This window comes from Delphinus delphis, chromosome 4 (assembly GCF_949987515.2).
Source record: "Delphinus delphis chromosome 4, mDelDel1.2, whole genome shotgun sequence".
Lineage (NCBI taxonomy): Eukaryota > Metazoa > Chordata > Mammalia > Artiodactyla > Delphinidae > Delphinus > Delphinus delphis.
Window position 1 is genome coordinate 12,461,276 of NC_082686.1, and position 18,862 is coordinate 12,480,137.

Below are 18,862 nucleotides of genomic sequence, written 5' to 3' on the forward strand. Positions count from 1 at the left end.
GGCACAGTGGTTAAGAATCCGCCTGCCAATGCAAGGGACATGGGTTCGAGCCCTGGCCTGGGAAGATCTCACACGCCGTGGAGCGACTAAGCCTGTGCACCACAAATACTGAGCCTGAGCTCTCGAACCCGCAAGCCACAACTACTGAGCCCAAGTGCCACAGCTACTGAAGCCTGCGTGCCTAGAGCCCGTGCTCCGCAAGAAGGGAAGCCACGACAATGAGAAGCCCGCGCACCACAACTAAAGAAAGCTCGTGCACAGCAATGAAGACCCAACACAGCCATAAATAAATAAATAAATTTTAAAAATAAATTAAAATAAAATAAAATAGTGGCCAAGTATCATAAAAGTTCAGAATGCCTCGCCCCTAGCTTCCACGTCCATTACTTAGCTTGAATGACAAGAGTATGGATTTTTGAGACAAGACAGTCACGGGATTCACATCCTGCCTCTAAATTTTACCAGCAGTTGTTAACTGGGGTAGTGGGCGTGGCAGGGGAGGGGCTGGGTCACATGGGGGCAGGTGTTCTTTCAGTGTATGGTATTTCCAAAGCGGTGCCTTTTCAAGAATTTTAAAGGTGCTGACAGGATGGCTGAGAAGACCAGTGGCCTCCAAGTTTTTTAGATCATGAGCCCCATCAGTAAAAATATTTTGAGAACATTTCTCCACTATATTACATTTAGAAATTATGTTATAAATCAGCTATACTTCAATAAAATAAATTTTTAAAAAAAGAGATTATGTACTGTTCTGCTGTCGACTTGTATGGGGTTTTTTTGTTTTTAGTTTTTGTTTTTGGCCACATGGCATGGCTTATGGGATCTTAGTTCCCTGACCAGGGATTGAACATGGGCCACGGCAGTGAAAGCACCAAGTCCTAACCACTGGACAGCCAGGGAACTCCCTCAACTTTATGTTAATTATAAGCAAAACATAACTTCTTTTTTAAAGATAGAAAAGAAACAAATAGAAAAGAACAGAAGTTCTAACATTTTTCTCCTGTATCCACTCATCACCTTGTGCCTGTACCTACTACGGATGAACTGTGATGAGAAGATGTGGAAGGAAGCAATGGGAAAAGGTCAGTCTACTCAGAGGGCAACTGAAACCACCACGGTCAATCCAAGGACTATATAGAAAGGTTAAGCAAATTGTGGCACTTTTTCTCTGGCTTTGTCCCCCACTCAGCACCCACACGGGCCAAGCCCCCCCAGCCTGGCCCTACTCCTGGGCTGGAGTTAGGGTCTGCCTCTGCTCTGCTTCCTAGCTGGGAGGTCTTGGGCAAGTCACTTAACCTCTCTGAGGCTGGGTAAAGTGACACTACTACTTACCTCACAGTGTTGCTATGAGGATGAAATCAGATAACCCTGTGCTCAATTAACTTTTACTCCCTTCCTTTCTGTTCCTTCCTTGAAATGGCTACTAGGCTGCCCTTTCCAATAAAGCGCCTGGGAGACCAAAGCCATTAATAACAGGACCACTCCCTTACCCAGACTCCTCTTCTCGGCTACAGAAAGAGCTGGGAGAACACTTTTCAAACGTTGTTACTTTCCATGGAAACAGACGAGCCCTTTGAGACACTTACTCTTCATCCCTCTTCTTCTGTGACAGCTGGACAACTCCTGCAGACATTTGCTTTGTTTTTTCTTTCGTTACGAGCTGGCTTTTTGCTCCATAAAAGTTTTGAAAATGAAGACAATCCTGAATTAAAGGATGATGTGACCAAGGCATACTAAAAAGAAGAGCTGTGCGTGTGCACATAGGCACACGTGCATGTATGTATAAGTGTGTGCATACGTGTGTGCTGGGATGCAGTGGCAAACTGAGAGCTGGGAAAATACATCCTGGTCTCCCTGGTGGTGAGCCCTGGGGTGCGGGGGGGGGGTGAAGGGAGACCCCGTCATGCCCGTGTCCCCCTGGATGAACTGACACAAAGACAGGAGGCAGCCCTGCCCTCTGACACCAGAGCAATGGTTCTCATCTCTGGCTGTGCACTAGAATTGCCTGGGGGCTTTGAAAAAGAGACCAATGCCTGGATCTCCCAGATCAATTAAATCAGATGCCTTGAGTTGCTGCTAGAGCATCCGTACAGTTGTTTAGACTCCAGCAGTTCTAGTGTGCAGCCGGGGTTGAGACCCACTGCCTCTCTGAACAGAACAGGAAGGTTCAACCTCTGCTACATGGACAACTCCATCACGACCAAGTTCCCACCCCCGAGCCCCCAAGATCAACTGAATGACCATTTTTCCACATTCTGAAATTCCTGACCAATGAAATAGGAGCTAGGATGGGGCTTATTTGCTGGGCTGCAAATGATCTGATAACAAGCCCCACATCTTGTTTGCTTGGGCTACTGATTCCCGGGGGCGGGAGGCAGGACGTCAGCCCAGAGACCCACTTCTCTCGTGCAGTGCCCCTTCTTTGAGGTCTGAGGACATCTGGGTACAAGGAAGGCCTTAAAAGCTGCTCCGCTCCCCTTGTTTCTCACCTCCTTTCCTTTCCGCTTCCCACATTTACCACTACGTGTCCTAGGGTAAAACCAAACATGTAAACATATGGTCATGACGACTTTGTCAAAAGTCAAGAGTGTTCTAGGAATCCAAGGGATGAATTTTCTATCCTTTCCTTCCCTCTCTGCCCATCAGCCCATCCATCACTTTGAACTTCTTTGAGAAGAAAGAAAAGAAAGAAAAAAAAGAAAAAACACAAAACAGAACAGAAGAGGGAGAAAGGGAAGAGCAGATGGAGAAGGCTGTGCCTGCTCTCGGCAAAGAGTAAACCACCAGAAACATGAACAAGACCTGAGGGACACGGCAAACTAAGTTCAGGGATGCGCTGAAACGTCCCGCTTTAAAGCAGGACCACATGTAGAGGGTCCTTAGCGTTTTATGGCTGGAACCAAAATGGCACCCCTCCCTCCCCTCTGCCCTCATCCTGCCTTGTTCTTTGAACAAAGATGATGCTGACATGACATTTCTATTAAAAAAAAAAAAAAATCAGTGATCAGTTTGGACCTCTCAGGCTAAATCCTCAATTTGGGAATGCAGTCAACAGAACAGAAGACCATCCCAGAGGAAGATGGATGAAAGCCAAGCACGTTTGAGTTCGGGCTTAAGGATCAGAGGCAGTGATTCTGCATGAACTGCTCTTGCCTTCCTGGGATGTGTTTTTAATGCAGTGATGATAGCCTTCCAGTGGCCGCTGGCAGCATCTCAACGTCTTCAGGGAGGAGAGGGAAGGGGGTGTTTAGGGAGCCTGTTTCCTAGCAGGCTTGGAGGTGATTACACAAGTCACGAGCACGGAGGGGGAGACGCAGGCCCCGATGCAGCCTCTGGCTTATTAAGAGTGAGATCCGATGCTGGAATCCCTGGGGCCAAAAAAATCAATGACCCAGGAAAACTACAGCAGCTGACGGCCTCGGTAAAGAGCTCAGGGAAGAGTTGCAAAGAAGAGAAAGGCTTAAGTAACTTTCCAAAACTCTGCACCGTTCGTCTCCCTGGAGGCCCCGTACTGTACAGACCATAGCTGGGACCCCTTTCATTTTGACGCTTTCTTTCACCTGGATTCACCATCCTTCTTCCATCCCCTTCTTCAGGAAGGTTGAAGGGGGTCCCAAGTTCCCTCCACCCTCCCTCTGTCTGGCTTTTTGATGTTTCCTTGTTTAGAAAAACAAGCAAGTAACTACATTGTCAAATGGTGCTCTCCAGCCCTCAGCTATTGCTGTCAGGCTCCGACAGGGAGGGTCCACTGTCTTTTTTCAGGCACTGGTTTCTACACACCCCTCCAAGTGCAGGAATAGGACCTCCTGTCCCCAGGAAAGCAGGCATCAGGCTTTGAGGCCACAGTGGGGGGTGGCAGGGGCGGAGGTGTGTGTTGGAGTCACGTGATCAGGATGCACTGCTTCAACGAAAACATTCAACTGAACCCTCAGACTGTCATCTTCGGAGCTTAGGAGTTTTCCTCGATGCCGTATGTCACATGGTTAGGCGGTCCCTAAAGGTTCATGACGTTTCACATCAAATGAATCAACTTTGAAGACTTCATCTTTCTCCCTGAGCCTTTTCTAATATTTCCCCGACGCCACACAAGATAGAATTTAGATCTAAACCTGAGTGTGTCTGTGGTTTCAGAGAAGCTTATTTTTCTTTTCTTCTTCCCAAAAGGCTCCCGGGCACTTTCTCCCTGGTCTTCACATCACAAGAGCAAGGCTGCCCAGAGGAAACATGGGAACTCCTCGTGGATGCACCTGGAAATATCACCGCCGACCCAACACTGGCTCAGGGAGTTTTAAACCCTGAAATTTAGGTTCCCATCCAAAGCAGGAGAAAATTCCTTTTATTGTTTAGTCATTTAGAAAAACGTGTATGGAAGCATCCATTTCCCAGGGCCGAGCATCCCTGTTTGAGAGCTCAAGTTCACCCTCTGGAACAGTTGCTCCGTACAGACAATTCCAAACCTGGGTGGTAACCTATAGACTGCTTCAAGGATTGCAACCGCTCCACTAAAGAAACAAGCTCTAAGTGTCTTTAATCTATGAAAACAATCTAATGGTTACACCGCGATTTACCTAAAGCAATATTTGTTCAGTTACGATGATGTCACAAAAGAAGGGCTTGTTGGCTTTCAGTTCTTTCCTTAACAATATTCAGAGCTTGATGGTGGCTGAACTCAGAACTGCTTTCCATAGCTTAAACCAGCAAAGAGAGAACTCTCCTAGCAGCCCAGAAAGTTCTATTACCAAAAAAAAAGTCAATAGCACTTGCTATTCAGCAGTTTCCCAGCACATTTACCATAGCGCTCTGATCCCGTGGGCTGGATTTTAAGGACCACAGTTTCCTTGCCAAATAGACATATCTTGGCTTCCTTTGCTAGGTGGAAACACTGCCTTGATATTAAATATTCAAAGCAAAGAAACTCTGACCCAAGGGCTCTCAGCTAACAATGACATTCTCTGTAAGTAAACTAGAAACCCAATTCAGCTTCTGATTTGCCAGTGTCCCCTGCCATGTACTAGTCTACTGCACAAATAGGGCTGAGGAACGACTCCTGTTTGCCGTGATTATACCGCAAAAGACCCTCAGGCAGGGATGCGGGAAGCCTGGACTTGGCAGGAGATGCTGGAGAAGGGGAAGAGTAGGATTCAGAGCTGCTTCCTGGGCAGGGCAGGGGCGAGGAAATGGTGAAAGGCCTCCAACCTCGCCAGACGGAGACCCAGGTCCGATACAATGGCAAGGACGTTGTTACTCTAAGCAAGCGCGGCCGTAACGTAAGAATGCGGCTCCTATAGCCCTCGTCAACCCAGAAACTTCTCTCACTTTGCTGCGCCACACCTACAGCGCCAGAACTATCTGAGATCAGCTGCGGAAGCCTTGGTCGCAATCCCCCCAAAGAAAAGCCTCATCCTTTACTGGGAGGGGGAAGTCGTTAGTTTTTTGTTAAGGCGATAGGGGACGGGCAATGGGGGACGGAGGTGGGGGACGGGGGTGCCTTTTGGCGGTCAAGTCCTACCCCTCAGTCTCCTCTCTGTTCCGTAAGCTTCTACTCATCTTCTTACTGCATCTCCACCAGACCTCCCATCCCCTTGGGCTTCCCTCGTGCCTGTCGGCGCAGACTTCAGGTCAAGTGTCCTCTGGGCTGGATTCCTTACGTGGGCACCTGAGAGGCTGGCTGGGGCACACCCGGCCTATGCGGAGAGCAAACCAAGTGCAGCGTGGACCACAACACGTGTTCCAACAGCGCTGAGCGCGGCACAGGGCTCAGTTTAAGGTATTTTAAGCCGACCCGCATCCATCGGAGTCGGGTCCCTGACCCTGGGAAATTGACGAGGAGGTCAACTCATTGAGGGAAAAACTCCAAATACCCTACCCACCCTTCCTTCTCGGGGGGGGGGGGCTCCCCTGCCACCATCCCACATGCGCAGCTACTGAATATGCTAAGGGCTCCTATTATCAGGCAAGAAAACTGGCTCTGAGCGCGCTCCAACTTTAAACCAACCCGGCCTTGCCCCCTCGGGCGCCTGCCCCCAACCGAGGGCTCACCTGGGCGCCCCGCGGCGCCGGGGGCGCACAGCGAGGGAGGTCGCTTCTTACCGGAGAAGTCCGTGAGCGCTGCGATCTCTTTGGAGCAAACCAGGACGGTGCAGTAGAAGAGTCGCAGGAGCTGCCCGGGAGGCTCTGCCTGCCTGCGGAGGCCGGGATGCTGTGCTGGCTGGGGCGCTGGCGGTGGGCGCGCGTGTCCCGGCAGGAGCATGGTGCGCGGCGCGACAGAGCGCGGGCGCGGGCCCGGGGCGCGCGGGGGGTCGCTGGGCGGAGGGCGGCGTCACATGGCAAGGCGAGTTGGTAGCCAGCGGCTCCGCGGCCCCCTGCCACCTCCTGGCCCAGGCTGCCAGAGCTTCCTCCCCGCCGCGGGCTAGCACCGGCTCCCCAGCAAAGAGGAGGGGGCGGAGAACTGGGGCGGGGCGAGGAGCCCCGGGAAGAGTCCGCGTGGTTTCCCCGAGAGGAAATCTCCGCTGCGGCCGCGCGGGAGGAAACGAGGGCGGGGGGCGAAGGGAAAGTGTAGCCTCTCGCGCCCAGAGCTGCGGAGGCCGGTCCCTGGCGCGCTGCCCGCCGCGGAGGGCGCCCCCAACAGCGCGCCGAGGGCCGCGCAACTTTAGCGCCTTCCACGCCCGGGTCCCCGCCCCGGAGACGGCTCAGCGCCCCTGGCCTGGCCCGCGCTGGCCCCGTGCCAGCCTCGCCCTGGCCGCCTGTGGAGTGCGGCCGGTGCCCGTGACGCACTTAGGAGCCAGAGCCGCGCTTGGAGCCCGGGAGCCCCGGGGTGGGGGCCGCGGGAAGGTGGGGTACTGGAGGTGTGGGACCGCAACACTGACGTCTCTGCGACCCAGCGCGCTCCACGTGCAGAATCACCAAGCACGCACAGTTTTCCCCATTTCACAGAAGAGAAGACCGAGACCCGGAGCATTGCCCGACGCCAAAGCTTACGCCGCCAGGAGGGGAACCATCTCGGGGCTGGGGGGAGTGGAGGTGGGGGAGGGATGTGCATTGTGCTGAAAACGGATCAGATGGCTCCAGAGCCGGTTTCTTTTCGCTGGGACTACGTTTCCTTTGGGTCCTGGTTGTCCGCCGCGCTCAGAGGATCTGACACTGGACCGGCACAAACAGCCGCCGAACGCAATAAATGGGCTTTGTTTTAAAATGGGCCACAGCATCTTTCTGAATCTCTCGATTACGCGCGGTGCAACCTACGTTTGGACGCCCAGCCCGTGCGCGAGGAGCGGGCTGCACGGCTCGGGCTCGGGGGAACCGAGGACAAGTACTTGGGGGCTCCGTGGCCGCGCGCCGGGTGGGGTACCTGGGGTCCAGGAACCCAAACCCCGCGGACTGCGCTGGGCGTCCGGGCCAGGCGGCGCCGGCGGGAAGGAGGAGGGCCGGGCGGGCGGGCTCTCGGCACAAAGTGTTCCCGAACACCGCGGGAGGGCATGCCAAGTTCGCGGCGGGCCTGACGCGGAAATGTAGATCATGAGGCCCAAGGGCGGGCCCGGGCGCCCTGCGCCGGCCGGCTCTGAACTGCACCGCGCACGCCGCAGAGTGCGGCGGGGAGGCCTGGACAGAGAAAACCGAGACTCGCTGGCCTACCTGGGGGAACCTCTTAGAGGTGGGCTGCAAGGATCCCGGCGAGCTGGATGTCACTGCGTCTCACACCGTGCTCCGGCAGGGCCAGGGGCAGGGGCAGGGCCAGAAGAACTCGGATTCCGGCCATTACCTCCCTGTCTTGGGCTAGGGGCAAATGCAAACATCAATATTTGTTAGTGGGACCCAGTCTACCAGGCACAATGATTTTTAAAATTTACATTAAAATATTCAAGCTTCTCAATAACCCTTGGACCTAGGTATTCTTGTGCACTTCTAGGCTGGGGAAACTGAGGCAGGGAGGGTGGGTAAGGATGCCCAGCACTTAGCAGCCATTCAGTAAGAGACGTTTGCTTAAAACTCGGTTCCCTGATGTTCTTTCCATTCCATTCATCCATCTACTTTAGATATGAATTAGTACCTACGTACCTGGGGACACTCCTAACATGGGAAGGGAACCATGCTCCCTCAGGGCTGGTGGCTGCCACCACTGTCCCGTAGGGATGTGCTGGTTTCCAGTTGCCAGTGTGGACACTGCTACTAGGTGTGACGGCATCCCCAGATCTCCTTACCTGTAAAGGCATCAGGCTTATTGTGAGAATTGAATGAGTTGAAACAGGTGACATGGGTAGGACAAGGCCTGGAACGAGTAAGTACTCAGTTAGTATTAGTCATTGGTACAGTGAGGAAGACAGACATTGAACAGATAATGCCAAGGGAATGCCAAGGAGCCATGGGAACGAGACCCAGGGAGGGAAGGAGGAAGGGAAGGAGGTGTTAGGGACCTTTTTAAGACAAGATGGGTGAGAAAGACGGGAAGAGTTGGCCAAGCAAAAGCTAGGTATCAATATTTGGGGAGGATGAACATCTTACGAAAAGGGATCAGCATATGTGAAATCCCAAAGAAGCATGGCTTCAGAAATGCATGCAGGACATGGAGCAGAGAGAAAAGGGCAGGGCAGGGTGATGTGGAGAGGTCAGCTGCCAGAGCTCAGGGACCCAGAGACCTTGGTGAACGCTTCCATCTTTTTTTTTTTTTTTTTTTTTTGGCCACACTGCACAGCTTGTGGGATTTTAGTTCCCTAACCAGGGATTGAACCCAGGCCCTTGGCAGTGAAAGCGAGGAGTCCTACCCACTGGAACGCCAGGGAAGCCCCAGAACACTTCCATCTTTATCCTAAGCCCTTGTGAGCACTTCCGTCTTAAGCCAGCAAAGGGTTGTAAGCAGATGACTGATGCAATCAGGTGTGTGTTGGTAAAAGATGACTCTGGCTTCTGAATGCAAGTGGACTGGAGGGGTCAACAGTGGGTCCAGGGATTATACTCCTAAGAATTGGAAGCAGGGACTCCAAGAGATATTTGTACACTCGTGTTCATAGCAGCATTATTCATAATAGCCAAAAGGTGGAAGCGGCCCAAGTGTCCGTCAATGGATGAATGGATAAACAAAATGTGGAATGTGATCCAGTCATAGAAAGGAATGAACTTCTGATCATGCTACAGCATGGAGGCACCTTAAAAACATTATGCTAGGTGAGATAAGAAAATGATAAATATTGCATAGTTCCACCTACATGAAATATCTAGAATACACAAATTTGTAGAAACAGAAAATAGATTAGAGGTTTCCAAGAGTTGAGAAATAGGTGGTGGTGATGGCTGTATGACACTGTGGATGTAATTAGGGCCACTTGATTGTACACTTAAAATTGCAATTTTTATGTCATGTAGTTACCACAACTTCAAAAAAATGAATGATGTAATAGGCCAAAGCCCGCTGAACCATAAATGGGTGAGTTGTGTGGTGTGCGGATTATATCTCCGTAAAGCTGGGGTGGCTTTGTTTGTTTGCTTGGCTTCACAGAGCGGCATGCGAGATCTTAGCTCCTTAACCAAGGATCGAACCCGTGCCCCCTGCAGTGGAAGCGCAGAATCTTAACCCCTGGACCGCCAGGGAATTCCCCCATAAAACTGTTTTTTCGTTTAAATTTTTTATTGAAGTATAGTTGATTTACAATGTTGTGTTAATTACTGCTGTACAACAAAGTGACTCAGTTATATGTATATGTATATATACTATATATATATTCTTTTAAAAAATTCTTTTCTTTTTCATATACTTTTCCATTATGGTTTATTACAGGTTCTTTTTTGCGGTATGCAGGCCTCTCACTGTTGTGGCCTCTCCCGTTGCAGAGCACAGGCTCCGGACATGCAGGCTCAGCGGCCATGGCTCACGGGCCTAGCCGCTCCGCGGCATGTGGGATCTTCCCAAACCGAGCACGAACCTGTGTCCCCTGCATCGGCAGGCGGACTCTCAACCACTGCGCCACCAGGGAAGCCCTATTACAGGCTCTTGAATATAGTTCCCTGTGCTGTAAAATAGAACCTTGTTGTTTATAAAGCCATTTTTTTAAAAAGATCAAACAAAGACTGCAAAGTGGGTCCAGGGAGATGGTCTGGAGGGGAGCGGAGCCTGGAGGCTGTGACTGAGCATCGGGCTGGCGCTTTGCAGGTCCAGAGAGAAGGGAGGAGTGGCCAGATTGGAAAGGTGTTCGGGAAGGATGGAGAGCACAGTGTGCCTGGGTGCTTGTGGGATGCGAGTGACGAGGCTGGAGGACAGGTCCCTCCCTGCCCTCTGCTGTGCCCCTCAGCTGCGCCCTGTTAAATCATCTTACTCCTAACCTGATGTCTTTAAGAATTTTGGAATCTTGCAAGAAAATTAAAGAATTCCATTTATTTTCCCCTCTGGTCCTCATACTTTGTGTGCCCCCAACAGAAGGGAAGCCAGTTACTCCCCGCCCCCATTTCCCTCTCTGAAAATATTATTCAATCAAATACCTAAACAATGGGGTACTAACCAGGACCAGCTCCAGAATTCACTGGCCCAGTGCAAAATGAAAATGCATAGCTCCTTGTAGAAAAATTATCCGGAATTTCAAGATAGTGATAGCAGGGCATTAAACCCAGCATGGGCTCTGAGCACAGGGTCCTGAGTTACTACACAGGCCACATACCCATGAAGCTGGCCCAGGCACTACCAGTATCTCCTGTCTCAGATATGGAAACCGACAGCACGACCCTCACAGCTCATCTGTGGCAGAATTTGAAGTCCTCTTAAACTGCAAAGGTGCAGAAATTAGGGGATGAATGTCAACATGGAGTTAACTAAGAGCGTTCCTTTCTATGTGATGGTACCATTGGCTATCTTGCCCCTTCTCGCATGTGAGATTGAGAAGTGCCTCTGTACCTGGAGCGTTCGTTCTGTGTGTAAGAGGATCCTTGCAGGATACTGTAAATTACATACCTTGATTCCTGCCTTTTTTTCCTTCCTTTTGAAGCAACTCTGTGCCTTCTTTCCAGCTCTAAGTTACATCTCTATTTTCCTCCTTCCTTGAGATCCTGGCTGCTTCCCTCCCCACATAGCCAAACCTGCTTTGGAGGATGTTTGTGTGCTGGGCACTTAAACTCCAGCCTGAACCTGTGCTCTCACTGGGCTATCAAAGTAAGGCTTTGGGGCTTTCAACAAAGATGGGCTGCAGCCGTTCTGAGAAGACATAAGCCATCATTTGTCAGCTGCAAAGAAACCAACCTTTCAGCTCAGGATACTGAGGCCGAACGTTGTCCAGAGCTAAAAAGGCTTATTTTTAAAAAGCAACAAACGGTGGTTTGTTCCTAGAGCTGGCACGAAAGAGCCACATCGATAGCAAAGGGCTGCTTGCTGAAGACTGTGAAAGCTGGGATGCACTTGAGAGGCCGTGGGGGGAATGTTTGGCCCAAAAGCCTATGGAAGGAAACCTTTAAGAATATGAGCTCAAAACTGGTGTCCGTCCAAGGTCAAAGGCTTCAAGTGCAATAGCCTGTACTCTGCCCCTGACAGACAGCCACTGACGGAGGCGTTGGACCTCCCTGACTTTCGTCTGCAAAATGAAAATGGTGGACTCAAAAAGTCCATTTTGGCTCTAAAAGCCCACAGCCTATTTAAATTAGATGTAGGATTTCAGGAAATTGGGCTAAATTGATACTGGTTCCAAGACATTCCTTAATGTTTTCTTAAATACATATTTTCATTTCTTTTTTGCTCTCAGTTTATTTTTATGTTGTTCATATTTTTCTCTTTATAGAAGAAGAATGTAGCATGAGCAAACTTGGGGGTGGATTCCTGAAGCATTGTGAATGATTGAATTCTGATTCTTGGGAGTTTTCAGCGTAAGCATTCGCAAGTATTCAAGGTGGTAAACTCAGTTTCTGGAGGAGAGCATGTCTCCATCCTGGAAGGAGCAGACACCATTTTCCCCTCTGAGGCTGGAAAGTGCTGTTCCCACAGAAGCCCCGACGCTGCTCCCTGCTGCCAGTGACACAGCAAATGCTGCGGGGAATCCAGCCTGCCTGGACCGCACCTGAGAGCAGGGAAGTTTCCTCCAGAGATCACAGCCCCCTACTCTTCCTACCTCGTTCTGTGCCATCAGAAGGGAAAGTGTGCTGATGGAAGGATGTTCCATAGTTGGTTTGGGAGAAACACATCTAGCTCTGAACTACCAAGCTTGCCCTGCTAGATGACACAGCGTGTGGCAGTGGGTAATTGTATGGCCTCCATGGTCAGAGCTCAAGGGTTCGAATCCCAGCTCTGCCACTGTTGGTACTTGAGTTGTGGATGGTGGTACAGTTTACAGCGGACCTAGCTGAGAGGCAAGTCAGAGCAGAAGCCCCATACACGGTAATAAACATAACCATCTCATGGCCTTAGTGTATTATTATTGCTTGAGCATAAGACAGTGTTTGCTTTCCATTCAAACCCCTAGGGATGTCTTTGTGATCAAATGCCCTTTGCCTTGTTAGGTAATGATGGAAATGTAATAGTTTCCGACTTGTTCCTCTGGACGACAGTGGCCCTGGTCCCCTGTCAGGAAACCGGGCTGGGCTTTTTCACCAGAATTTTTTTTCTTTCTGTGAATTCTCCCTGACTCTGGTTTCTGAATGCCCCTTTTTCTCCCCACCTCTGGCCCACTCTGTCAGCCTCCACGCTCTTCCTCTGCCCGGAAGCATCCCTGTCTCCCAGCCCTCTGTGACATACCTGAGTTCTTGGGATCTCGTTTCCCTACAAAATACTGGTTGAACCTGACATCAGTTCTTCCAATCCTCAAAGGCCTGACACTATATAACCTTTCTTTTCTTTTAAAATTAGTTTTTACTGTGGTAAAATATACATAGCATACAATGTAGCATCTTCACCATTTTTTTTAAACATGTTTATTGGAGTATAATTGCTTTACAATGGTGTGTTAGTTTCTGCTGTATAACAAAGTGAATCAGTTATACATCTACATATGTCCCCATATCTCTTCCCTCTTGCGTCTCCCTCCCTCCCACCCTCCCTATCCCACCCCTCCAGGTGGTCACAAAGCACGGAGCTGATCTCCCTGTGCTATGCAGCTGCTTCCCACTAGCTATCTATTTTACATTTGGTAGTGTATATATGTCCATGCCACTCTCTCACTTCGTCCCAGCTTACCCTTCCCCCTCCCCCTATCCTCAAGTCCATTCTCTAGTAGGTCTGTGTCTTTATTCCCGTCCTGCCCCTAGGTTCTTCATGACCATTTTTTTTAGATTCCATATATATGTGTTAGCATACGGTATTTTTCTCTTTCTGACTTACTTCACTCTGTATGACAGACTCTAGGTCCATCCACCTCACTACAGATAACTCAGTTTCGTTCCTTGTTATGGCTGAGTAATATTCCATTGTATATATGTGCCACATCTTCTTTACCCTTTCATCTGTTGATGGACACTTAGGTTGCTTCCACGTCCTGGCTATTGTAAATAGAGCTGCAGTGAACATTTTGGTACATGGCTCTTTTTGAATTACGGTTTTCTCAGAGTATATGCCCAGTAATGAGATTGCTGGGTCGTATGGTAGTTCTATTTTTCGTTTTTTAAGGGACCTCCATACTGTCCTCCATAGTGGCTGTATCAATTCACATTCCCACCAGCAGTGCAAGAGGGTTCCCTTTTCTCCGCACCCTCTCCAGCATTTATTGTTCGTAGACTTTTTGATGATGGCCATTCTGACCGGTGCCTGTTCACCATTTTTAAGTGATGAATATATAGACCATATTGGTGCCTCTCGTAACTGTGTCTCTCCGAGAAGGAAGAAAAGAGAAGGGTGGTCATGTATAAGCCAAGTCTGTTTCCCTTTGGTCAACAGCAGTAAAAATCCTTTAGCAAAAGCTTCAGAAGGGTGAGGGAGAGGCTGGAAGGGAGAGGACTGCTGCACAGGAGCTGGGAGAGGAGAAACCTGCAGCTTCCGACAGTACAGTTTCTGCAACCCACCGGGGAAAGGTACTAGGAACTGACAAGGGCGCCCTCTGTAGGTGAGAATCTTAATTTGCCTTAGGAATAATAACTGCGGTCCATGAATTTCATAAATCATTTTTTTTATTGTGGTGAAACACACATAACCTAATATTTACCATTTCAACCATTTTAAGTGTGCAGTTTAGTAGTATTCAGTACAGGCACGTTGTTGTACAGCCATTACTTCCGTCCATCTCCAGAACATTCTTCATCTTCAAAAACTGAAACTCTGTTCCCATGATACAAGAACTCTCCATTCTCCTCTTTCTCTAGACCCTGGTAACCAACATTCTACCTTCTGTCTCTATGACTCTAACTACGCTAGGTCCCTCACCTAAGTGTAATCATACAGCATTTGTCCTTTTGTGTCTGGCTTCTTTCACGGAGCCTGATGTTTCCAAGATTCATCCATGTTGTAGCATGTCACAGAATTTCCTCCCTTTTTAAGGCTAGATAATATTCCATTGCATGTATACACCACATTTTGTTTATCCATTTATCTTTGGATGGACACTTGGGTTGCGTCCACGTCTTGGCTATTGTGAATGATACAGCTAGAAACCTGGGTAAACAAAAAAAAGAAAATTTTAATTCAAATGATCATTCCCAAGGGGTAGCTTAAAGCTACCAAAAAAAATTTTTTTTTAATTTAAATGATCATTCCCAAGGGGAAGCTTAAAACTACCAAAAAAAACAAAAACCAAAAAAAAAAAAAAACAAATTAAAGTCCATTAACAGGAATTCAGAACCAATGAAACTGAATTCCATTTAAGGGTATAGAGCAGAGGTTCCCAGAGTTTCTCAGTTCATGGTGCCCTTATTGTCCCAGTGAGTTTTTGCAGGGCCCCTAGGCCAAAAAAAATTATTGAACTGTTAAAAATTTATTAAATAACTAGATCCAAACAACTTAGCAAGTATTTATGTTCTAACAATTAATTAAGTAGCTATTTGGGGAAAATGTATATTATGTAAAAGAAAGAAGATTTTTTATTTTATTCTTAAATAACCGCAGTTATTTACTAAGGGGGTATGCACACCCATTAGGCACATCGCTATCTCTCCAACCTTGAAATCAGATTGGACACTGCCACCCTTATTTTCTGTTTCATGTAGATTTTGCTTGGTACTTGCTTTTTATTACAGTAACCACTGAAATCCCGGCTTTGTGAAGCTCTGACATCTTTGATAGAAAAAGAGCACAAAAAAAAAAAAAAAGAAGAAGAAGAAGAGAAGAAGATAGAAAAAAAAGTAGCACAGGGACTTTCCAGTGGCACAGTGGTTAAGAATCTGCCTGCCAATGCAGGGGGACATGGGTTTGATCCCTGGTCCAGGAAGATCCCACATGCCACGGAGCAGCTAAGCCCGTGTGCCACAACTACTGCGCCGTAGAGCCTGCGATCCACAAATACTGAGTCCGCGTGCCACAACTACTGAAGCCCTTGCACCTAGAGACCGTGCTCCACAACAAGAGAAGCCACCGCAATGAGAAGCCCGTGCACTGCAGCAAAGAGTAGCCCCCGCTCGCTGCAACGAGAGAAAGCCCACATGCAGCATCGAAGACCCAACACAGCCAAAAATAAGTAAATAAATAAATAAAAATTTAAAAAGAGAACACAATGTGACTGCAGAGGCAGAAAAAAAAAAAAGGAAAAGTAGCACAATCTAAATGTTGAAGTTATGAACTACCTTGAGTTCATGGTTTGCAATAGATGTCGGGAATTGCTGTATTTCCCTCAACTTATAAAAACCTTCCAATATGTGAGTTTCTTGCGGTACTCTGGGCAGTTTGGTGCCCAGTTTGGGAACTGCAAATCTAGACAATCCAAATATTATGAAGACCTTACTTTGTCAACAAGAACTGCATAAACTGTGTCTGGCTGACTCTCCAACTGACCTCATTTTTACCACTCTGGCCCTCCCTCCCTTGCAGACACAATGGCCCTTTTGCTGTTTCCTGAACTCTCTGATTACCTTGCTACCTCAGTGCCTTTGCATTTAAAAAATATATATATATTTATTTATTTATTTGGTTGCGTTGGGTCATGCGTTGTGGCATGCGGATCTTTTCGTTGCAGCACGTGGGCATCTCTCCAGTTGTGGCGCACAGGCTCCAGAGAGCCTGGGCTCAGTAGTTGCGGCTCGGGCTTAGTTGCCCTGTGGCACGTGGGATCTTTGGGATCTTAGTTACACAACCAGGGATCGAACCCTTGTCCTCTGCATTGGAAGGGGTATTCTTAACCACTGGACCACCAGGGAAGTCCCTTCAGTGCCTTTGCATTTGCTGTAGCTGCTACTTGGAATGCTCTTCCCCCATGGGTTGCCGCCCTCACTCACTCAGGGCTGTCCGCTGGTCCCTGTGTACACCAGTCACCATCCCCCCACCCCAAGGCTTTACTCATCTCCAGAACGCTCAAGTTGACCTGCCTAGCATTCTGCACTTTCGGGGGTGATTTGCCCCACACAAAACCTCTTTGAAAATATAACTACATTTGGAATTAGTGGTCCAGGATTACTTCAAAAGCAGCAAAGTAAAATTGCAGTGTTGATGTAGTGAAAATGTTAACAAACACCAAAACAAGTAAACTGAAGAATAAAGACTAAAGATGGTAAAGGAAATAATGAAAATGCACAGAACTGTCATAATGCAAACTAGCAAAGCCAGGAATACTCTACGGTGGCAGTGGTACTTGGCTGCGGAGACCTCTGAATCCAAACTGTTCCTGGATGGGTGAAGAAACACCTCCCCCTCCGGAGGAAGGAACTGCGAAGTCTCACTGCCAAGAGGCTTGCACTCCAGGCTGGGAGAGATTTGTGCATGAGCTTTGCAATGTACCACACCATCTCTTTCCCATTGATCTTTGGTGCCATCGTTTTTGGGGTTTTTTTTGTTCTTTTTCTCATTAAACTTTGTTTTAAGGGGTCTCAAAATTCTGTGCCAGATTTTTGGTCAAGTTGTTTCCATTAAAAAGTGCTGATTTTAAAAACTAATAACTTAAAACTGACACACACACACATGCGCATGTGCCATTCATTCTCTTTCCGTCTGAAGGTTTTTATGATACACTGATATTAGTAACCAGTTTAAATGGCCAATTGAGACAAACAGGGCTGAGATCATTCTCTTACCACCGGTTAAGATGGGGGTGGCAGGTATTGGGGATCATATTAATTTAGCCTTCTGAGCTTTCTGGGCAGACTTGGTGACCTTGCTAGCTCCAGCAGCCTTCTTGGTCACTGTTTTGATGACATCCATAGCAACTGTGTGTCTCATGTCACGAACAGTCAACGACCCAAAGGGGGATCAGAGAAGCTCTCAACACACATGGGCTTACAGGAGCCGTATCAACCATGGCAGCCTCACAAGATTTCAAGAATCTGGGGCCATCTTCTGGCTTCTTCTCAGAACGGCAATCAACCTCCTTCAGCTCAGCAAATTTGCAAGCAATGTGAGTTGGGTGACAGTCCCACACAGGTGCATAGCCAGCACTGATTTGGCTTGGGTAGTTTAGGACAGTCCGGAAGTCAGCTGCTTCCATTGGTGGGTCATTTTTGCTGGCACCACCCACATTGCCATGGTGAGTATCTTTGACAGACACCTCTTCGATGTTGAAGCCCACACAATCCCCCGGAAGAGCTTCACTCAGAGCTTCATGGTGCATTTCATCAGACTTGGCTTCAGTTATAACGTTGACTGGAGCCCATGTGACCACCGTGCTGGGTTTGAGAACACCCGGCTCCACAGGGACAGTATCAATTCCGTCAATTTTGTAGATGTTCTGGAGGGACAGACAGATGAGTTTGTCAGTTGGATGAGTTGGTGGCAGAATACAATCCAGAGCTTCAGGCAGTGTGGTTCCACTGGCATTGCCTTCTTTTTTTTTTTTTTTTTTTTGTGTGTGTGTGTGTGTGTGGTACGCGGGCCTCTCACTGTTGTGGCCTCTCCCGTTGCGGAGCACAGGCTCCGGACGCGCAGGCCCAGCGGCCACAGCTCACGGGCGCAGCCGCTCCGCGGCACGTGGGATCCCCCCGGACCAGGGCACGCACCCGCGTCCCCTGCATCGGCAGGCGGACTCCCAACCACTGCACCACCAGGGAAGCCCTGGATTACTTTTGTAAGAAGATTTGTAAGGAACCTTACCTTGTAAGAAAGGTCTTCTCCCCATTTATTTATTTATACAATCATTTAATAATCTGTATAGGCATATGTACATTTATTTTATACCTGGGATTATAATCCAATAGTATGTTAATTATTTTGTCACTCAAATTGTCCCATTGGGAATTATTTCAAGTTGGTTCCTGTGTCCCTTTGACATATCCTCCATTTTGGGGGAAACATGTCTTACTTTCTGGTACTACAAGATGCTCAGGGCTTGTTTAATGTGTGCTCTGTCCCAGCCTTAGAATTTGCCATTTCTCCAAAGTGTCCTGGTTCCTTTTATTCGGTAATGGTATTAGAAATCAAGATGTGGGCACTGGTTGTGCTCATTGCTACTGGGGTGTCACTGCTTCTAGGTTCTGTCAGTGAAAAGAGCTAGGAAATATATGCATGTGTACAAACCCAGGTATAATACATATCTATACTTATTTCTGTATCAATCTATCTCTGTTTATATTAAGTTAAATATGAGATCATAGTGATATCTCCAACTCTTATCAGTCCCACAGGGTTCATTCTAGCCTTACCTTGTTGTTTAGTAACTGCCCTCTTCAACAGTGAGAAACCTGACCCCCGTCATTTTCCAACCATTTGCTTATTCGTTTAACTCCAGGATGCATAAAAGCAGTTTCAGAGCTGTTAACCTATACCTCCATGACACAGGTCTGTTTTTGAGTCTATATTCTGTTACGCCAGTCTCTTTGTCTATATTTTTTTACC

At 48.3% G+C, this 18,862-nt stretch overlaps 1 protein-coding gene and 1 pseudogene across 2 annotated transcripts in view; one reads left to right on the top strand and one right to left on the bottom strand.

Moving 5' to 3' along the window:
* The window catches only part of EVA1C (eva-1 homolog C), an 84,153-nt gene extending 77,513 nt beyond the window's left edge, over positions 1–6,640 (bottom strand). For both annotated transcript variants that reach the window (XM_060009815.1, XM_060009814.1), the window contains exon 1: positions 6,091–6,640. In XM_060009815.1, the coding sequence (XP_059865798.1) occupies positions 6,091–6,250 (160 nt within the window). In that variant the 5' untranslated portion in view covers positions 6,251–6,640. The remainder of the gene's footprint in view (positions 1–6,090) is intronic.
* Positions 6,641–17,252: 10,612 nt separating this feature from the next.
* Positions 17,253–18,521, top strand: LOC132424251 (uncharacterized; annotated as a pseudogene).
* Positions 18,522–18,862: the final 341 nt, after the last annotated feature.